The following is a 21,036-nucleotide window of genomic DNA, read 5'->3' as shown; positions in this document are numbered from 1 at the left end:
TTGTAAACAAATTATTTTGTTTATAGATTTGAGGTAAGGTTTCAAGAAAAGAAATCTGTCTTTCAAATCTCTCATTTAACTTCTTGGTTTCGTCAAGCAAAGCTTTGACTCTGGTTGTGAGTGTATTATTTTCTTCACTCATCTAGCTATTTCTTTAAGTTTATTCCTTAAATCTTGAGCTATTCCTTTATATTCATTATATAAAAAATGATATATAGTTTCATGGGTTTCATATAAATATTTGTCTAAAAAATATTCAGCCGTTGCATCACACCATCTAATTTGTGCTTTAACTAGTGTAATATCTTGATAATTTGGACATAATATAAAGGGTTGTAAAATACATTTCCCTGTTGGTCCTTTAATAAATTCCATTTTTATTTAGACTTTTAAAGCCGGTTTTCCACAAACTGATTTAAAATGTTTGACTTTATTGGAAAAGTCATTTGGGTGACTGCACCGTAGAATTTCCTATTTTTTAAAGCAAAATTCATAAACTTGTTACAATCTACTTGTCTCTATATTAAGGGTGATACCTACTTCAGTGTCACCCTCTTGATCTCACAACGTCATCCACGTTATGTATTGTGTTAAAACTATTTAGTTGTGACAGGACCGTTCCTAAGGTTTTTCAGACCTTAGGCATAATATGAGAAAAAGATCTCTTATATAATACGTTATAAATTTCCATCATAGGTGGCCTGTGAAGCCCCGATACTTCAAAATGGATGACGTACCGTATCCCCTGCGTATCCTGCACCGATACCTGCCCGATACTTCCCGATACGTATCCGGAGAGTATCCAAATATTAAATTTTATTTTTTAAAAAATTAATTATCCGATACTTTCCGATACGTCCCGATACACACGGATACTTGTGTTTTTTATATTATTTTGATTTCTGTTTTTTTTTAAAAAAAATAAGAATAAAAACATTATATTACTATAATATATATACATTTCCTTTATCTTTCTTTGGTGCCAGTACGACCCACACCACACCACACAAACAATTGCATCTTTCCCTTTCTAAGAAATTAGGGTTTCAACTTTTTCTTCCAAAGTGGTCGCCGTCCACTTTGGCCACCGTCGAAGTCTTGGTATCGGACGACTTTGGTATATATTGCGTATGTAATTGACTAATGACCACTCTCTTAATCGTCAATATTATTTATATTTATGTTAATGTGTTACGAGCCTGGTTTCTTGTGTTTGTTAATATATTTGCATATTAAAAAAATGGTTATAATTATATTGTACATTTAATTATATAATTTTTTTTATTAACGTATCCCAGCCGTATCGTATCTTGATTTTTGAAATTTTTCCATATCGGCGTATCGGTGCAGTATCGTATCCGTATCGTATCTCGTATCCGGGCTTCACAGTAGGTGGCTCTACACAAAAGTGGCATGAAGAAAGTTAATTTTTCATTTACACCATCCATATACACAAAAGTGGCTCTACATTGTCACTATCAACTAAATTTTGCTTACAGTCAAGATAATTTATATTATTATAATATTATTATCTAAATTCTAATTAAAAAAATGATTTATTAGCAAATTCATTTTCTTCCTAATGACTTTTTTTTTTTCATTTTATCTCTCTAGCCTCTAGGTAGCTATGAGTGAGGGTGTTGTAGTGAATTTCCATCATAGGTGAACTGGGCCTTGGTCCACACTATCCCTCCCGTGATGAGAACCATGCAGTCCATATTTTTTTTACTATTTCTTTTTTCACCATTCTTTCTTCTTACGAGCCTTTTTTTAGATTATAAAATCTGAAAAATTGGAGGATTTTTGAATTTGTTTCAACATATTTTGAAGGGTTTGGAGGGCGGGTTAGCGCTGTTCAGATTATAAAATTCAAAATCGATAAGACACATGAGAAACCATTAGGCTAAAACAAGAAACAATTTATTTTTGTGAATGAATGTTGGTCCATATTTTGATATATAGTTTTTGTAGCGTGTGCCTCTAAATTATTTCCAGCATCTTGTCTCTTGGGTTTTGTTGAGCTTGGTGGGATGAGTGAATATTTGTTTTATTCACCTCACTATATAAGGAAAAGAAAGAGAAAACACGTTTTGTTCCCTACCATTTTTTTTTTGGTCAAGTTCCCTACCATTTCTTTAAAATCGAATTTGATTGAATTTGCCTATTCAAACCGGAAAAAAAAAATGTTTTTCATTACAGTGAAAAACAATGTTTTTTACCATGGTAAAAAACAACGAATTTAGAAAATCAAATTTTCCAGAAAGAATGGAGGAGAAGAATCTCTCAAAAAAAAAACGAGAATGGTGTGCCATTTTTGTTTATTGTAGTTGTAACGGAAAAATGCCATTGTTAATATAAAAGCGAGCATCTACGATTGTACCAACAAAAAAAAAAAGAGAGCATCTACGATGTAAAAAGCTTGAATTCTTTGTTGATTGTTCATTTTGAACTTTGAAGGGTAAATAATCAAGGATCTTTTTTGTTTTTACCATATCCAAATCTTTCGTTTCTTTACTCTCTTTTTAATTTCTTTGTATTGTTTTTCTTTGTATAATCGAGAATTTTGTTTCTCCATAATTGCATTCTACCACATCATGTGTTTTTGGTGTGCTCATTTTTACATTGTGATGTTCTTTTGTGTTCTTGCATCTTTGTTTTCCTATTTTCTTGTTTATACTTTTTCGCATCCAATGTGTACGCTGTCCTCGCACACCCTCAAATTTATAAATTTACACTAATCATACTTTTGTTCATTATTAACACCCTCAAATTTTTAAATTTGCACTATCTACACTCTCCCCTCTCTATAACTTTAAAAATTACCAAGTTGAGAACAACGTAAACTTTCCGTTGTTAGTGCACAATATATGTGTTTAAAACAGACAACGTGGTATGTGGCTAATACAAATTGATTGTTGGGTAAGTTACCTACAACTCTTTAAAGATAAGCATATGCCTCATCAACTATACATACAAGTTTACGAAAAATAACCAACGACTTGTTGATTTGATGAATAAGTGACTTATAATTTACGATGGAGGAAGTACATCACATTTTTTTTTGAAGAGGCAAAAATGAAACTTATATTAACAACAAAGGCTTCGTTCCTTCCGCACAAGGAGTGCTAGAAGGGAACGACCATTTACACAAGAGTTCAGTCAAAAGATTTAGCTAACAAAGAACAAGAAACAGCTAACCTATACCCAAACAAAGTAAAGGGCAAGCAAACCAACTGTGAACCCCGAACACATGAACAACATTAGCTGCCTTCAGCCACCAATATGAATGAATTTGAACCTTTTTGACCAATTGATGAATAGAATTTTCGGTGTTGTTGAACTGCCTATTATTACATTACATTGTTGTTGAGTCTTGGAGACAATTTATTTTGAAGGTGAGAAAAACACAAGAAGGGGGGGTTGAATTGTGTTTTGAAAAATTCTTCGTTTCTCCTAAACAACTGAATACACTGATCAGAAGCTAAGTGAGACAGCTTCTGAAGTGATGATCAGAATCTAAATGCAGCGGAAAAAACAGAGAGAGAGAAGAAGAACGACACAAAGCAATTATACTGGTTCCTTCCACAATCCGGAAGTAGTCCAGTCCCCCTTGCACTTCCAAGGAGATTTCACTAAGAGTAATATCTGATTACAATTGCTCAAGCACACAAGCAAGAGACTTCATTTGCTCAAGCATACAAGCAAGAGACTTCCTTTGCTCAAGCACACAAGCAAGAGACTTCCTAACTAAACAAAATTACACAGAAAATTGTTTAAGGTTGAACACTTGATATACAATCAGAGGTGCTCACAATACAAATCAGATACAAACTCAATGGACTTAAGAATTTCTAAGATATGACTATAAGACAAAGAAATTCTAAGTGAATGCAGAACAATTTCAGCAGAGGTTTGGTACTTGTAAAAATGTTATGAGTCTTTCGTTCAGCGTTCATGCATTGCCAAATCTCTAGGTCTTCACTCCTTTATATAGAGGTGTGAAAGAGACGTTGTGAAATTGCCAGCACACCAAAGAGTCGTTGTTGAAGCTTGATCTTTCACCAATGATCTTTTGCCTGATTTGGTTGTTGTCCTATGAAGAACAAATTTGAAATCCATTCCTTATCCAAAGGAACATCTATGCAGGCGTAACCGTATTCTGGAGCTGTTTTCTTGTCTTGTAGCGTGGACACAAAACAGAGTAGTGGAGAACGTGGTTGTACAATTCGTACAAAGTACAATGTCAACGCTTTCGTCCAAGTTGCAAGCACAAGCCTTCAAACACCTTTGAAATGACCGTTGCAAAATTCCACTAATCCTTTGTTTGTGTTTTCGAATCCAATAGACAGCTTTTGCATTGATAATTCTTCAATTCTTGAATCTTTTGCAAATCCAGTTGAGATTCAGCTTCTGGTGAAATAGCTTCTGATGAGACAGCTTCTGATGATATGACTTCTGCAGCTTCTGATGATATGACTTCTGGACTTCTTGTCTTCAGGAGCACTATCCTTACTTCAGAAGCGACTTAACTTCAGGAGCGCTTTTTCTCTTCAGTAACAAGTTGCCTTCAGGAGCGTCCAAGCTTCAAATTTTTGTTGTTTCCTTTGCTCTTTATTTGCTCATTCAGAACCAATGATGATGTAACTTTATAATTATGGTCCTGTACACTTGAACAAATATTAGCTAGTCCAATTTACAATTTTTAATACCTTGTTATCATCAAAACTCTTTAAGGTTCATTGTTAAACACATTTTGTTCCAACATATTTGACCAATTTCATTTTTTATTTTAATTTTTGTAAGTTATTCAATTTTTTTAATATAGTAATATATATAAATGAAAATTCTACAAACCCTTCTTTAATAAAAAAAAAATCTACAAACCTAAAAGCACTAAATCATTTTTGAAATTTGTTAAGCAGTCAGTTGGCATTGATGTGGAGTGGATTTGAACACTCATCCAACAATATGTTAGGATTGTGACTTCCTACTATAAATATTGCAAAATCGTGCTCAACTTTTTTTTTAAATAAAAAAATGTAAGAGTTTTTTGAGGATTCAATTACAATTTACAACATAAAACAACTGTGATTGAAAACATTTTGAAAATCACCTATATTTTTTTATTTAATACGAGCCATTCGTTATTTCTTGTAGCACTTAGCAACTTATTGATGTTGTTGTATAAATTGACCCAATACCTTTTGGCATAATTGTCAATCTACTAATGTTAAGAGAATTTCTTATCTCATCCTCTAACCTTATTCGAATTATAAAATCCAAAAAATTAGCGTGATTAAGAGGATATTTTAACGTGTTTTAAAGAATGTTTTACGATTTTAAAAATATATAAACTGAAATCGGTAAGACACGCGAGAAATCAATCGACGAGGAAGAAAAAAAAGTTTCCTAATACTATGTGCTACTAGTAGCCCCCAGCTCTTTATCTGGTCTACCTAAGGTAGTTTTGATCATTTTTAAGTTCAAAGAGTATGCTTCCTAGCTACTTCATCCTGTTCGTTGTTGAAAATTCTTCGTACAATTTGGTAGGCGTTTAGCTTCATGTGTCCATGTCATAAGCATATCCATAAGCATTATCGTATTCCTGTCTTATATCAAGTGGTTATGATATTTAAGTATATCCCATACAACCAAAAAAAAAAAGTCTCATAAGATGGATACATATTGGTTAAAGTATTGCCAAATTAAAAGCAAATTTGAGGGCATTTTAGTATCGATTCAATATACACAAATCCATGGTTTATTAGTTGATGAAATGGCTCTAGACAATAGAAAAAACTATGGGTCAAGGGACACCCTTATTAACCAATTTGTCCATCATCTTGAAAGGGAAAAAATCTAAAATTGAGTAGCTTTCACAAAATCATTTTAATAAATATGTTTTTAAAAAATAATCTTCATTATTGTAGACAGTCACTTTTTTTTTTGTCCTCGTGAGCTTAGCTCAGTTGGTATGGACAATGCATAAAAATATGCAAGGTCCGGGGTTCAAACTCCGGCCACCACCCAAAAAAAAAAAAAAAAAGACAGTCACTTTTTTTTTTGTTAATCATATAAATTTGTGGAGGGGCAAACAATAACTTCTACTTAATTTAAAAGTCTCTTTGTGGAGGGGCAAACAATAATTTCTACTTAATTTAAAAGTCTCTTTAAAATAATAGAAGGTAAACTCTCTAATTATTAAATACGGCTATTTTTTTTAGTTGTGTGGTGGCTAGATATTCACATTTGTGATGTGAATAATTGAAAAATTTGATGTTCAAGCTTCAACCTCTGCATATTACATACAATATATTTACCGATTGAGTTGTGCTCGTGAAAACAAATACCATTTTTTTGAAATAATCCCTAATACACATATTGACATTGATGTAGGTAAACTAGCCGCGCATGTCGAAGATGAAGTGGCGCGCAAGAAAAACTCACTTGGAATAGTGCAGATTTGACATCTGGTGTCGGATTGACTCGAATTATACCTTTTCGGAAAGCCTCAGACCTCACAAGCATAACACATCGCATCGTCGTGACTTAGGGGTGAATTTAGTCTTATTATTTTTCTGGTTTATTTTAGTTTGTAATTTTTCAGCCCATTCGGGTTTGTTCTTTCTCCTAGTATTTAAACAAAACTTTCGTAGCCTAAGAGACACTTTTTGATTCAATAAAATTATCGAGATCTTTTTCTCAATTCTGGTGGATTTCAGAAACCCTTATTTAACAGGTTTGTCGCTTGCAACTTGTCTATTTATCTTCTAGGTTTAGTGTTTGTTAATCCTTGCTTTCGTTCTGCGTCAAACATGCCGAAAGATAAACAATTGAGTTATATTTGAACAACCATAATACGATAAATTTTTGAGACAGCTTTAAAAAATTATATATAAAATTAATGTTAATTTATTATAAAAGAGAATAAAAAATTATTAAATTGATAACTACATTAAAATACATTTTAAATGTTCAGTAATCTTAACTCAACAGATAAAAAATAACAAAATTATTGGATTTGACTTCATGACCGGAGTTGAAACCCGACAACTTTATTTATGTTCGTAAGTTCATAATAGTCGTTAGCTACTGAACCAAACCAAAAAAAAAAAAACAGAACTATTACTAACAGGTTCAGTTCGGTAACTAAAATTCGATTTCGTTTGTGTTTTTTATATTTTTTTCAACGGTATCAATAATAACAATTTAGTTCGATTCGGAACAGTTCAGTCGGTTAAAACAGTTCAGTTGATTTCAGTTTGATTCGGTTGTGAAAAGAAAAAAACGATCTGAGACAAATTATCTCATGTAAAAACGGCGGCATCCAGTTTAATAACTGCAGTAAACAATAACTAACTGTTGTAACTTCTGAAGCTTATATAAAACAGTGAATGAACCGAAAGAATACCAAAATTCAACAACATCAAGACCAAGAAAGAAAGAAAGATTTCCTCAAACTCTTTGATCCGTTACTGAATCAAACTCCAAATATTAATCTGCGCAACTTTGGAATTTTAATCCAAAAAACCGTAATTTTCTCCAACATGAATCCACAATCACCGGTTCGGCCCGAACCGGATCACCCGGCTCGATTCTCTCTCCCATCCGGTTCACACCGCAAAGTCGCAATCGCCGTTGATCTCAGCGACGAAAGCGCCTACGCCGTCCGATGGGCAGTTCAAAATTATCTCCGACCAGGCGACACCGTCATCCTCCTCCACGTCCGTCCAACTTCCGTTCTCTACGGCGCCGATTGGGGTTCCGTCCCCTCCCCCACCGCCGACGGCGGTGACGCCTCCGAGGAATCACGTCAAAAAATGGAAGACGAATTCGACAATTTCACCTCAACAAAAGCAACCGATCTTGCACAACCATTGGTGGAATCAGAAACTCCGTTTAAGATTCACATTGTGAAAGATCATGATATGAAGGAAAGATTGTGTTTGGAAGTTGAACGGCTTGGATTGAGTGCTGTGATTATGGGAAGCCGTGGATTCGGTGCGACGAAGAGAAGTTCTAATGGGAAGCTTGGAAGTGTGAGTGATTATTGTGTTCGTCATTGTGTTTGTCCTGTTGTTGTTGTAAGGTATCCGGAGGAGAGTGACGGCGGTGGTGGCGGAGTTGAAGGGAATGATGGTGAAAAAGTTGAACTTCATCCTGTTATTGAGGAAGAACATGAAGAGGAGTATCATGATGCTGATGATGAACACAAAGGTTTAATCTTTTAACTTTTTTAACTCTTCAGTTTTCAACTTGCAAGCATTATAATTTGATATTTTTTTCATGAAATGATGAATATTCGTGTAGTGAATATTTTCTATTCGATGGTTACAACACTAGAGTATGTTGTAGTTATTTTTAAAAGATGGTTACAAAGTAGGCTTACATGAGAAGATGATGGATTTCTATTGGAGGACGGTGTAAAACTATTTTACACCGTCAGTACATAGTCATTTAACTCTTTATTAGTTGAAGTGAAAATGAAAACAGTAGAGTAAACACGCACTTAACTTTTCATTGTTATTAATTTGGCATGGAGTGGATTGTCATGTTTTGGATTTTTGGAATTATATGGGTTGGGAGAGGGTCAAGTTGCTTCCTTTGTGTTTTGTTTTTGGATTGCGTTTTTCATTTTGCAATTCGAGTTGAGCTTGGCATTTTGCTATGATAGCGATCATATGTTTAGGTTGAAGAGGAATGCCATCACTTTCAGGGTATTATGATTGGATTTTGCATATTGGCACCTAAGATGTGAAATATACTAATAAGCAGTAACTGTTTAGTCCCTTTGTTTGCTCCTTAATATGTGAAATATACTAATAAGCAGTAACTGTTTACTATCCTTGAACAACATGTGTTGAAGTGGGAGGAAGAGGAACTATTTGTTGCTTTCGCATCCAATAGAGCTTTGGATGATTCTAATAACAAAACTAACATGCACTCTAATTGTTGTGCCAAGATCCCCAATAAGACTCAAAGTGAGGTTAGGAATATAGTAATCATCAGAAAAAAAGACAAGATAGTTGTGGAGACAGACCCAATGCCTGCTAGTGGCACGGGAGTGCCAGCAGCAGTCATGACCAACTTGGATGATGCATCATTTAAGGACACAAATGACTTATGATCATATAACAAATGGTATTATGCACCAAAATAAAAAATCAATATAGAAGAAGTTATACGTCACAAGCTCTAGTAAGTAACAAGAACCCAGTGTCATAGACGGCGAACCATGGTGGAAAGCCGAAAAATTCGCCATCTTTTGCCCGCCATATCCTTCATAAAATGCCGTGGTGCTGCCATCCTTTACAAATTAGCTATGGAGGTTGTCAAAACTTTACGAATTGGCCATGGCGGTTGTCAAAAAACCTGCCATCACAATCCGCCATAGCCGATCTTTGACAACATTGAAATGGTCCAAGTCAAATTATAGCTGGAAATAAAGTGGATACATTTTACAAGAACACACTAAAAGTGGATACAACTTCCAAGAGCACACTAAAGAATCAGACACTTAAGTATTCACACATTGGTTTGCAGGAAATACGAGATTTATTGTATGCTTCTTGTTTTCACGAGTTCTGGTGTGGCCAAACAAAGAAGCTTGGCTCTTTATACTTTTGGGCAAATGCCTGTTTCGGGCAACCACCAGAAAAAATAAACATGCACCTAGAAAACAGGCATATGCATTGTAATAGATAAATATTGGATGAAAGATGTTATCGAATGTCAAAAGGGTAGGAGATAAGATCATAGCTCTAAAGAATATGGTGGAACAAGAAACGTTTTAAGGATATCAGAGTAGTTGCACCAAAGCAGAGAGAGAAGAGCAACACAAGGTTTAGTCCAGTAAACAAAATATTCCTGTGAGGTGATCTAAACTAGTGCAAGTAATATTTTAATCCCCAATAACCCAGATAACACCCTAACTTTTTAACTACAAACCAGTAGTTGTGGCCTTTGTCATTCATATGTTGATTGATTCAATCATTTCTTCCTCTTTTTCGCGCTGAATTCAAACTCAAAAGTGTATATTGCACTGGAAGTGTTTGACAAAGCCAAATAGTTATCATTGGACTTTTGAAGATGAGTTTTGCATTACTTTACTCAAGTTTGATGGTTTGGTATTCTTTGTGGTGGATTGTGGGAACCAACAATGATGATTTTTTACCGACTCTGTTTTACATTAGAAAGAAATTGGAATGATCATTCAATAGCTGACTGAGTCTTCTAAGTAATAACTTTTGATAGTTGAGAATTTAAGATTAGCTTCTCCATAAGCACATATGAACTTATAATAGTTATCTTTTTTTTGTAAGTTAGAATTCAAATGCATTTTTCTGGTAAGAAAATCCCTCTAAATATTTTCATCTTTACAACTGAAACGTCGCTACCAAATGTCAACGTGTAATTGTACCTAACCCCAATCCCAATTTATACCACTTGTGTGTTGCATTTATGCATTTGTATGTTTAAAATAGTAACCACAACTACACCCCGCACTTTGATCTTTTTATTCTTCTCTATATATCTGCTTGAAACATAATTTGTTGAAAGGTTGGCGCATCTCGTTGGGCGTGGAGAAGCATTGGGGTGGTAGGTGTCCACTAACGGCCATTCCTGGCTCAGCTCCAACAGCCACTTCCTTATCAACACGATTATAAGATCGGGTAGGGCGCTTGGGAAGACTGTCCTGTCGGGTTGGAAAACCAACAATGGACCGGGATGTTGTTCCCTCCTTGTCTGAAAAGAGCACGATTCTCCGCCATGTCCACCGAAGAAAGAGTCATTTTCTTTTAACTTAGTCAAGCACTCAATCGCTTTGAGTCTTGGGGAAAATAATTTCCCTACCTGAACCTGAAATTGGGCTTGAATTTAGCAGCCAATGTTTCTAAACTTTGTTGAGGTTGAATCCCGTTTGCTATTTACCAGAAGCAGAAAAATGTTACTAAATTGAAGTCTTTTCAAAACGGAGACCAAAAGATTGATCCTCAAATATATTAATTTTCATTTTAAGAAAGCTTTATTTGGTGAAAGAGACTATTAAGGTCTTCTCTTAGTTCTAGATTGACATGCTATCTTCTAAAATGCTGTTTTCTTCAATTGTAAGAGAAAGGAATATAAGTTTCTTCTTCTTGTTTAACCTATTTGTTTTGTTTGTGAGAACAGATGCTTAATGAGATTACTGAGCAATATCAACATCCTACTAACTTCCGGTAATATCCTAAACATATGCATGAATATCCCATGTGATTCAATCACATTGGAATATATACATATATATACTTTTCGTGCTCTTTATCCTATTATTTTTTTGAGTTATTTTATGTATTGTGGCATATGCATTTATTTTAACAGGCGATTTAATGTATTTTTCCAGAAAATGGACATAGCATGCGTCAAATGGAGAAGAATATGTAAAACTTATCTGGAAAAATTATACATTGTAAAGCGATTGTGTGGTTGGTTGGAATTTGTATGCATTTGAACAGTTTGTTTCTATACCGCTTCATGAGTTTGAATATACTATCTTTCTGGATTTGGAGGCTCTTGATCCACTTCGTGTTTGGAAACCAAGTGTAGATGTAGTAACAATGAAAACTTTGTTTTTGTTATTGTCTTGTGTTTTAAGTTCATTAAAAAAATTGGCTTATGTTTGCCCTGTAAATATCCCTTACTGTGGTACAATTTATGAATTATCATTTGTCTCGGATGATGTCAACAAAACCCATTTGGGGTTTGTTGTGTTGGATTATAGTACAAGTTTCAGGTTACGGTGAAGAGTTTGCTCTTCTGTTTTTTCTAATTCTAAAACTATTATTGGGTGATATTTTTATCATTTTGAGAATGGTCCCATTAAATCAAATATAGAAGGAAACCCAAATAGTTAAGTGGCATCTGCATAAATTTCACTGGTAGAGAAAGTATTGGAAAATGGGAAGTGTTAAGTAATGTGTTTGTAGCATTTTTTGTCGTGGAGTTGGAGTGATTAATTATTCATTATTACTACCTACAATTAAGCCCCGCGTGTTAGCACTTGAGTGCACACAGTATTTACTAAGATGAAACCTAAGTTCCATATCCTACGAATTCACCAATTACGAGTTAGGATCATCTCCATTTGATAGAAATTTAACCTAAGACTTCACCGATTATGAGTAATGTGCAATTACTAACATTAGAAAATTGTATTAAAAAAAAAAAACAAAAAACCGTTTGAAATTATCTCATGGTGCACATCAGTTGAAATGATCTGGCGACTAATTTGCATTTTTGGTGAAGAAAAAATCAAAATCATGCATGGAACTTGAGCCAAGTATTATCATTATTATAATTATTATAAGGCTAATGTTAACTTGTGCCCTCAAGGCACATGTTAAGATACTCATTATAGAAATACACATATCAAAAGGCGTGCATTCAACTTCTTAAAAGTTGTTATATTGTGTTTTCCAATGCAAAATTGCTCTATTTAGGTTGCTTAACATGTGCCCTAAGGGCACAAGTTAACATGACCCTTATTATAAATACAAACATTTGTCTATTCAAAATAAATTATGGTTTTGTTTTTTGTTTCATCGGAACATTAATTGAAATATGGCGGGTAACAACTGCCTTAACCGTCTAACAGTAGCCACAACCCAACGGTAGCCACAACCCGTCTCAACGGATATGCGGACTGTCTGACGGTAGCTACAACCCACCTCAACGGGATATGTGGACACAACTAACGCCTAGCGATACTGTTGCGTGCAATGCAAAATGAAAAGCTTCACTTTCATAGCATGGCACCAAGCAAAATAGATTTATGATATTGTTCATCATAATAGATAACTAGCACATAAATTGATTTTCGGTAAAATGTGTTTGCAACATTCCTTTTAGACATAGTTGAATTTTTGCCAAGGAATCAATCCAACCTATTCATTACTAACTGATACAACATTCTATTGGTACAATGGAAATAAACAAGAACAAAGAGAGGAGGTGGAAATCAAGTCTAGACTAACGTGCCATAAATAATGAAAATCATATAACAATACATCAAGATGCATATAAATGCACCGGTTGAGCGAAAACAGCAATACCTCATCAAAATGCTACTTATACAAATAATCGAATTTCGCTCGGCAAGCCACCAAAAATATGTCCTCTCTACTCGTCTGTTACACATCCGCTTGAAGCAGGCTTCACATTTTTAATATACTGGATCCAAAAAGAAAACAAATTTGGTTAGATCAATGGAAGAATTAACTAGAGGCAAAGTTAGCTCATTTATCATTATCCACAAGGTGCTTGTATGCGTAGTTTTCTATGTGAATCTTCTGTTGCTGTCACATGGTGCAGCCTATTGCAGAGCCTTTGAATTAAAAGAAAGAAAATAAAGATGACTCTCTCTCAAGTTAATTCAACAGCACTGCAGCGGAGAGCACCATGTAACCGCTAAAGAAGATCCATTCTCAATAAAAATGTAAAAACATAATCTTTTCTGGAAGGAGGTTTTGGTCTCATACCTTGTACAGAACTCCTTGATTAGCTTTGTATGGTGGAGCAGACCATTTCTTCCTACGTGCCTCCATCTCCTCATCTGAAACTAAAACATCGATTCTTTTGTTCTTAACATCAACGTTGATAACGTCTCCATTTTGAACCAAACCAATTGGACCGCCTTCCTATACAATCAAAGAAGCACGTAGAAATATTAATGGTTAGCCACATTAAACTACACTTAAGATTTTCCTAATCTCCATCTCGATAGAGTAAATACATATGAACATGTCACATTAGAAATAGAAAATAAAAGCACGACTGTCATAACCTCTTCAACATAGTGAAGTGTAAATCCAATTTTCCTGGAGAACTTTTCAGTTCTTGGTTAGTTCCTCCGGTATATTCCTTTTTCTATTTCTAATTAAAAACATCAAAAGGAGTAAACTTGTTCGTAATTCCAGTAAAGCAACATTATCTTCAAAGTCACAAACCAATATAATAAACTCACCTGGTTACACACTCACACCCACTACAAAAGAATAGCTTGAACGTTAATGCATTCAAGTGCACTTGGATGAAGCAGTATGCATTTTTCTAAATAGACAAAGATGGTCATAAACAAACAATTACTTCACAGAATAGGATAAAAAGTAAAGCATGCACAACACATTGTTCTAAGGAGTATTAATTCTCACTAAAGTTTCTTCAGTTAAATCTTAAATACAATTCCTTAATGATTATGTTCACACTCCAACATCATTGCTAAGGAATTCAAGAACAAGCAGCTATTTAGGCCACGATAGATTGTTTTTCAAGAACCAAAGCAGCTGGTTCTATGAAAACAGAAATTGACAGTACTCCATGAGCAGAAGAAATTTTCTAGGAACGCTGTAGTAAAAAAAAAAACAAGCAAGCAAGTCATTGATAGCATTCCTTATGTAAATTTTTTTTAAAACCCTTACATAAATTATTAAATGCATAATCCAACACCATTTGACCAAATTTAAAGATTGCAGTTCACATATGATGCATCTGAAAATATTTAGCATATCATAGCAGTACTAAAATGATTACAAAGTATGGTCAATTCACCTGTGCTTCGGGGCAAATATGACCAACCACAAACCCATGTGAGCCTCCTGAAAATCTTCCGTCGGTCAATAAAGCAACATCCTGCGGCATCGAAAGACAATATCCTTAAGAAATGTCACTTCATCATGGTTTTCAAAGCTTGAAAAAAGGCATTCATGCTTCTACTAAAAAACTAATGACTGGAGAACATCTTTCTACAAACATGGATAAAAAATATAAAAAGAAAGGTTCATATTTATTGAGATTTTCATATATGGAAAAAATAAAAGTATAAAAATTGTAAAAGTCCTAAGGTCAATTCATAGTAAAAATGGACAAAACAATCTTACAAACAAAGCATAAACATAAAGATAAAATTATACACGCTAAGACAGACCTTTCCAAGCCCTGCTCCCATTATTGCACTTGTTGGTGTTAACATCTCAGGCATTCCCGGACCACCTTTAGGCCCCTCTCCCCTAATTATAACCACTTTTCCCTGAAAAGGAAAATTTGATGGAGAGGAAATCAAAAAGATTTTCATTTAGTTGCCATTTACTGCGGTTATATCTGTGTAAAAGAAATCAATACAGTGACAAGGATGTGAAATGGCAGCAATTTGAACTAAAAATTCATAATAAGTATAATTCAAAAGAGAAACTCCACAGTTTGATAAGGAAACATTAGTGTCTTAGTTTTCTTACGCATAAGTCTAAAACCATAAATAACAAGGTAAGTATGGGTTTTGCTAAGCATGACAAATGGGATAAAGGGATAGAAAAACAGTAACTATATATTCAAAACAATAATCAATTTTATGAATTATGGGTATACAGGAACATGTACCCATGTGTACAAGTACTTTTGCCATCCCAGGCAATGAACCATATCTTATCGTAGAAATCCAAATCATGTTATCGAGATTCAAATCATGAATCGGAAGACTTATATTTTGACCCATGAATCGAATATGACAAATAACAATATGTCACTTTTAAGTAAAGAAGAACAGAAGAGGAGAGAGGGAGCAAAACACTATGTAGGCAGGATGGAAAAAAGACGCACAGTAGGAAGGAATGGTAACCATAAATGCAGAACCCGCAGCAGAATGTTTGTTTTCAATGGTGATTTTGACTTGGGTTCCTCTAGAGTGTTTATTTTCGAATGATTCTGTCACTTTTAAACAAGAATGCAAAAACAACCCTTTGGCATTTTAGAAACCAGGTCAACTTACCATGGCCGTCTCAAGACAGCACCCGCAGCAGAATGTGAATCATGAGATTCAGGGGAAGTTGTGGTTCATTAAAATGAATCAAGATTTCAGCCGCGATCTATGCCAAAAAAAAAACACAATGATTTGTATCAATTGAGTTCAGTTTTGTTTTGGATCAAGATACGACTCATTCACATGTATCGTGGGAAACTAATAACCATGCTCCGTATCTCTTGTAATGATTTGGTTTACATTTTCCTTAGTCTCCCATTACTTCTAGCATTGGAATATCTTTCATCTTGTCTATCCTCCTTGTGATGTTCCTATGGTTATTCTCCATACATGTCCCAATACTTCTAGCTCTGGACTGTCTTTCATTTGTCTACCCACCTTGTGACCTATCGTTATTATCCATATATGTCCTATTTGCTTAAGACAAGACACTGCTATCTTACAATTGGAACTAGTCTAAATTTTCTCCAATGATTTCATTCCCAATCCCATCTACTTTTGGTGCCCACTCATCTATCACAGCATTCTCATCTCTGCAATGCAAATCCAACATTGTTGTTGGTTTTTTACCACCTGGCATTTAATCGTATATAACATTTTGCAAGTCTTATAGTTCTGCGATACACTTTTCTTTAAATTTGACGGGTACCTTTCAAGCACAATTTATAGCCGAAGCAATCCCCCATTTCATCCATCCTACTTGGATCCAATGGTTAACATCCATCTTATCTCCCCTTCGTTTAACATTCACCTTACTATACCAAGTGATCTCTATGTCATTTTGCTGCAACAATACCCAACCCACTTTCTCATTCCATAATACTTCCATATATTACTCACTAAAACTCTGATTAACTTAGCCCTAACAATTTGAATTTAGCATTCGCTGATTACTTTTCTAGCACGTATTAACTAGTAAACCTGTCAAATATATCATTTTTTGACACTTCAATCAAACATCCGTCTTGAATCTCTTGACAGTAATATATATATATATATATATATATATATATATATATATATATATATATATATATAAAGAAATACCTTAAAACTCAAAGGATCCTCTGAAATGGCAGCAATCATTGCCTCCTCTCCTTCAAAAACAAGTGCGGGACCTGTAGAATAATCATGTTAACAATAAGTCGTTGTATTGACAGTTATGATGACGTTGAAGTATACATTTTTATAACTCCAAGAAAACAGCATAAGAAGGTTCACCAGAGAAGTACAAGCCCTCTTTCCCAGTAATTTTAGCAACAGAACCCTGTGGTGCAAGGTTCCCATATAATATTTGAATGTGAGCTGTCTTCTTGATGGGATTTTCAATTGGCCTTATTATTTCCTGAATCACATATCATAGAAAACTTGTAGTTTGTATCATGCGATCAATTTATTAACAATCAAGCAGTTGTAATTGGGGAGTCTTACATAACCATATGGAACAGAAACAACAAGCTCATACCTGCCCTTCGGACAAAGGAGGGAAAAGTTCTGCATTTTCAGCTAGGGTCTTTCCAGTGACTAGAGAGGAGAAATATGCATGTTAGTGATGTGCATGTTTTTTGGTAAAATAATACTGTTATCAACACACAAAGGCAAGTAGAATACCAGTCATACAGTCACCATCTAAAAAGCCCTGCTCAAGAAGGTAGCGGATAACTGCAGGTGTCCCTCCAATCTATCAAAATATGAAAAGAAAAGGATCTTCAGGCATGACTAACAATGATAATTAAAATAGCATAAACACCGAAAGCATGACCAGCAAAAATAATGATAATGATAAAATAATAGTAATAATAGAGGGAATGTATTGTTAGCAAAAAATTTAAATGCATACCTTATGAACATCTTCCATAACATATTTCCCACTTGGTTTAAGATCAGCAATGAAAGGAACTTCATCGCTAACCTTCTGAAAATCATCTAGAGTCAACTCAATGCCAACAGACCTGCAAAAATTATTACATGAGGTTTCTCTGAAGATTTTATATATCAATAGGCTCTCTGTTAATAAAGTATTACTCACTTAGCAATAGCAATTAAGTGCAACACAGCATTGGTAGATCCCCCAAGTGCCATAACTATAACCATTGCATTACGTAGTGATTTGCGAGTGATGATATCTCGGGGCTTCAAGTCCATCTTCAATAACTCCAGAAGATATTTACCAGCTAACCGACACTCATCCAACTTTAGTGGATCCTCAGCAGGGGTAGATGAGCTACAGAAAACAACACATAAGGATAAGCACACTAAAATGGACAACCCTTAAATTCTACACATATACTTACCTGTATGGAAGAGACATTCCCATAGCTTCTATTGCAGAAGCCATGGTATTGGCTGTATACATTCCACCACAAGCCCCAGCACCAGGGCAAGAGTTGCGGATAACATTTTGTCTGTGCTCATCACTAATGGATCCACTTACATATTCTCCATAGATCTGCAGGAAAACCAAAAATGAATGAAACATTAATAATAAGAGTAGCATAACCCTGACAAATTCATTTTATTTTTTTTTTGACAGAAGTACAAATTCAATTATTGCTACACATGGAAAACAAATTTGTATTATGAACTAATATTTCACACATGAACAATAACCATTTTCATCATTCTGTTTAGGGAATAAAATAAAACTTCAAAATTCAAAGAAGACGGTGCAAGAACAAAAGGATCATCCTTGACAATAAATACGCTTGTTTGGTTCATATTACCATTTTCACTTTTAATCACAAAAATACCACCTTTTTCCCTTTGTGACCCCGTTTCATAGTTTTGTACAAAACACAAATGATGTGACATTTTTGTAATTAAACTTGAAAAGTGAAAATGTTATCTAAAACCAAACAAGCGTTAAAAGTTCTCTTACAATATCTGAAAAATAAGAATAAAAGAGAAAGATTTCATTAACTGTGAAGAGCTAGGAGAGCTCTTTTAAAGTCTACGATCTCTATCTATTCCTCTAAAATTTTAAATTTTGCATGGAGTCATTGAGCTCTGTTTGAATAAGTGCGCAATTATATAAAAAAGAAAAAATATTCAACCACAGTAACAGATGCGACAAGGGTTTCTCGTACCTGAAAGGCAGACACTATGTCGAATGTATCACCCTGAAAGTGACCAGGCTGGAAAAAATAACAGAATGAAGATTAACAACCAGGATTGGAAATTGGAAACACATTTCAATAATAACAACAATAATTTCCATGAGTAAATAAAAGTGCATAAATGTCACATGAAAGGCACATACATCATGAGTAAATAAAACATACAATGCAAGATTGAAGGTGATGGCTTTAACTCAACTTCTCTACTAACCAAATATCCCCTGAAGTACATCAATTTTATTCAAGGGACTCGAATCTAAATTAAATTGCATCAAAATTCCCAGTAAGTTTTAACAAATACATATCATCCACACAAGTGGTACAATTATCGTATGACCAACTTCAAACAAAATCATATCAACTATCTTATTTTTCTACATTAAGTTCAACCATATAACCCTTACTTCATAGCAATCAATCATAAACAAAACGACTTACTATTACAACAAAAACATTTCTCACAAACCACCCTGCCTACACACAAATCAATATATGCAAATTGATTCTTATCTTGAACAGTTTATTCCACTCCCAAAGAAAAGTGCATATGAGGTACATTACATTTTGACAATAATTAGCGTTTAATTTTTATAAACTCTCCGTGTAAAAATTGACACCGTCAGCAGATCAAAGTCAATCATACATGTGTGACTTTAGACCTGGTTATAACTAAAGTCAAACATTCTTAGTGTATGTTTGATTCCGCATTTGGAGAAGCCAAAACTGATTGTAGCGGTGTAGAATTAATTTTGACATTTTTGGTTGCTTTCTTTCATGTAGAATTGCTTTTGCCTCCACAACTGATCCTACTTGAAGCTAAAAAATTTAGCTTTTTATTAAAAAATTGATTTTTACATTCAAATTTATAGTTCAACTTACTTTAACATGAATGTATCCAAACACAAATCACGTTTAGACAGAATCAATTTTACATAATCATATCACTCAATCAATTCTTATCACCGCAAAACCAAACATACATGTAATTCTCCAACAATTATAATCAATTGACAGTGTGAATCAATGTATATATGAATTAAATCATATAATTCACCAGCTCATTAGTTCAGTAATTTCATCAAGCATTTGAACTACCATACCTTAATAGTCCCACCATAAACCATAATACTCGGCCGATTAAGCCGTCCCATTGCAATAATCGTACCTGGCATCTATAAAACCATAATAAGAACATACACAAGAACAAAATCAATCCAAAAACATAGAGATACATTCAAAAAATCTTACATTTTTATCACAACCAGGGATAGAGATATTCCCATCATACCACTGAGCAGCCATAACAGTTTCAATACTATCAGCAATAAGATCTCTAGACTGCAAACTATAACACATCCCTCTGGTCCCCATAGAAATAGCATCACTAACACCAATAGTGTTAAACCTAAACGGAATCATACCGGCTTCGGCGACGCCTTCTTTAACAGCTTCGGAGAGATGGAGGAGATGCATATTGCAGGTGTTTCCTTCGTACCAGACGGAGGAAACACCGACTTGTGGCTTTTTTAAGTCGGCATCGGAGAGGCCGACACCGTAGAGGATTGCTTGTGATGCGCCTTGGGATTTTGGTTCGGTGATTCGGGAACTGTATTTGTTGAGTTTTGTGGGTTCAGTGGAAGGGAGATTGGTTGAGATGGAGGATTTTACGGATATGCGCCGAGAGGGAGTGGGGGTGTGAGTAGGGAAGAGGGGGGTGTAGGTTGGAGAAAAGAGAGTTGACTGCATTGTTGGTGGTGGAGACGGCGGAGGAGTGTGGAGTGGTGAGGGTTTTGGAGTGAGCGCGGAAAATGGGTTTAGGAATAGGAGTAGTAGTAGGTAGTGAGTGTAAGAAGGAGAGTGATTAACTTCTCATATCGTTTTTATTTTATCGCTTTTTTCTTTATCTTTTCTTATTTTATTTTCTCGTGGGATGGGTAATATTAAATACTAGGGTTAATTATGTTTCTAGTCCCTATAAAATAGCGATCTTGTAAGTTTAGTCCCTACTTAATTTTAATAGCATTTTTAGTCCCTATAAAAAAAAATTTACTTATAATTTTAGTCCCTGCTAAAACAAAGTTTGATTAATTATCCTTAAACTCTTAAATTTTTGAACGATTTTTTTGAGAC

General features: G+C 34.6%; 2 protein-coding genes across 5 annotated transcripts; one reads left to right on the top strand and one right to left on the bottom strand.

The window, feature by feature from the left end:
• The first annotated feature begins 7,412 nt into the window (after window positions 1-7,412).
• Window positions 7,413-11,784, top strand: LOC146950424 (universal stress protein PHOS32-like). Of its 4 annotated transcripts, none has more exons than XR_015027534.1 (3): window positions 7,413-8,217; window positions 10,561-11,219; window positions 11,384-11,784. XR_015027534.1 is itself a non-coding variant. In XM_085746349.1 (3 exons), the coding sequence occupies exons 1-2, from the start codon at window positions 7,548-7,550 to the stop codon at window positions 11,178-11,180; spliced, it is 678 nt and encodes a 225-aa protein (XP_085602475.1). In that variant the 5' UTR covers window positions 7,413-7,547; the 3' UTR covers window positions 11,181-11,219; window positions 11,384-11,784. The 4 variants fall into 4 exon arrangements, 3 of the variants coding, with proteins under 3 accessions (XP_085602475.1, XP_085602476.1, XP_085602474.1); XM_085746349.1 differs by having other exon boundaries at window positions 11,173-11,219; XM_085746350.1 differs by having other exon boundaries at window positions 11,173-11,219; window positions 11,362-11,784.
• Window positions 11,785-12,899: 1,115 nt separating this feature from the next.
• On the bottom strand, window positions 12,900-20,765 carry LOC146950423 (dehydratase family). Its single transcript, XM_085746347.1, has 14 exons — window positions 20,155-20,765; window positions 20,007-20,078; window positions 18,877-18,924; window positions 18,085-18,239; window positions 17,820-18,014; window positions 17,631-17,742; window positions 17,402-17,471; window positions 17,256-17,314; window positions 17,012-17,135; window positions 16,838-16,908; window positions 14,963-15,064; window positions 14,587-14,667; window positions 13,518-13,676; window positions 12,900-13,209 (listed from the first exon to the last, which is right to left on the bottom strand). The coding sequence occupies exons 1-14, from the start codon at window positions 20,650-20,652 to the stop codon at window positions 13,159-13,161; spliced, it is 1,797 nt and encodes a 598-aa protein (XP_085602473.1). The 5' UTR covers window positions 20,653-20,765; the 3' UTR covers window positions 12,900-13,158.
• Window positions 20,766-21,036: the final 271 nt, after the last annotated feature.

The sequence above is a fragment of the Medicago sativa genome, chromosome 2 (genome assembly GCF_051527215.1).
Source record: "Medicago sativa cultivar Bolivia chromosome 2, Bolivia_mono, whole genome shotgun sequence".
NCBI classification, from domain to species: Eukaryota; Viridiplantae; Streptophyta; class Magnoliopsida; order Fabales; family Fabaceae; genus Medicago; species Medicago sativa.
This window is presented reverse-complemented; position numbering and strand designations above follow the sequence as displayed.

What these genes read in the sequence shown, in the direction of transcription:
- LOC146950423 (XM_085746347.1), bottom strand. Translation starts at nt 20,652, where the DNA reads ATGCAGTCAACTCTCTTTTCTCCAACCTACACCCCCCTCTTCCCTACT. An exon ending in ACATAGTGTCTGCCTTTCAG is followed by an intron (nt 18,240 to 18,876) that starts GTACGAGAAACC and finishes GTTTTCCTGCAG; the next exon opens with ATCTATGGAGAATATGTAAG. An exon ending in ATCAAGGAGTTCTGTACAAG is followed by an intron (nt 13,210 to 13,517) that starts GTATGAGACCAA and finishes TTTTGGATCCAG; the next exon opens with TATATTAAAAATGTGAAGCC.
- LOC146950424 (XM_085746348.1), top strand. Translation starts at nt 7,548, where the DNA reads ATGAATCCACAATCACCGGTTCGGCCCGAACCGGATCACCCGGCTCGA. An exon ending in TGCTGATGATGAACACAAAG is followed by an intron (nt 8,218 to 11,383) that starts GTTTAATCTTTT and finishes GTATTTTTCCAG; the next exon opens with AAAATGGACATAGCATGCGT.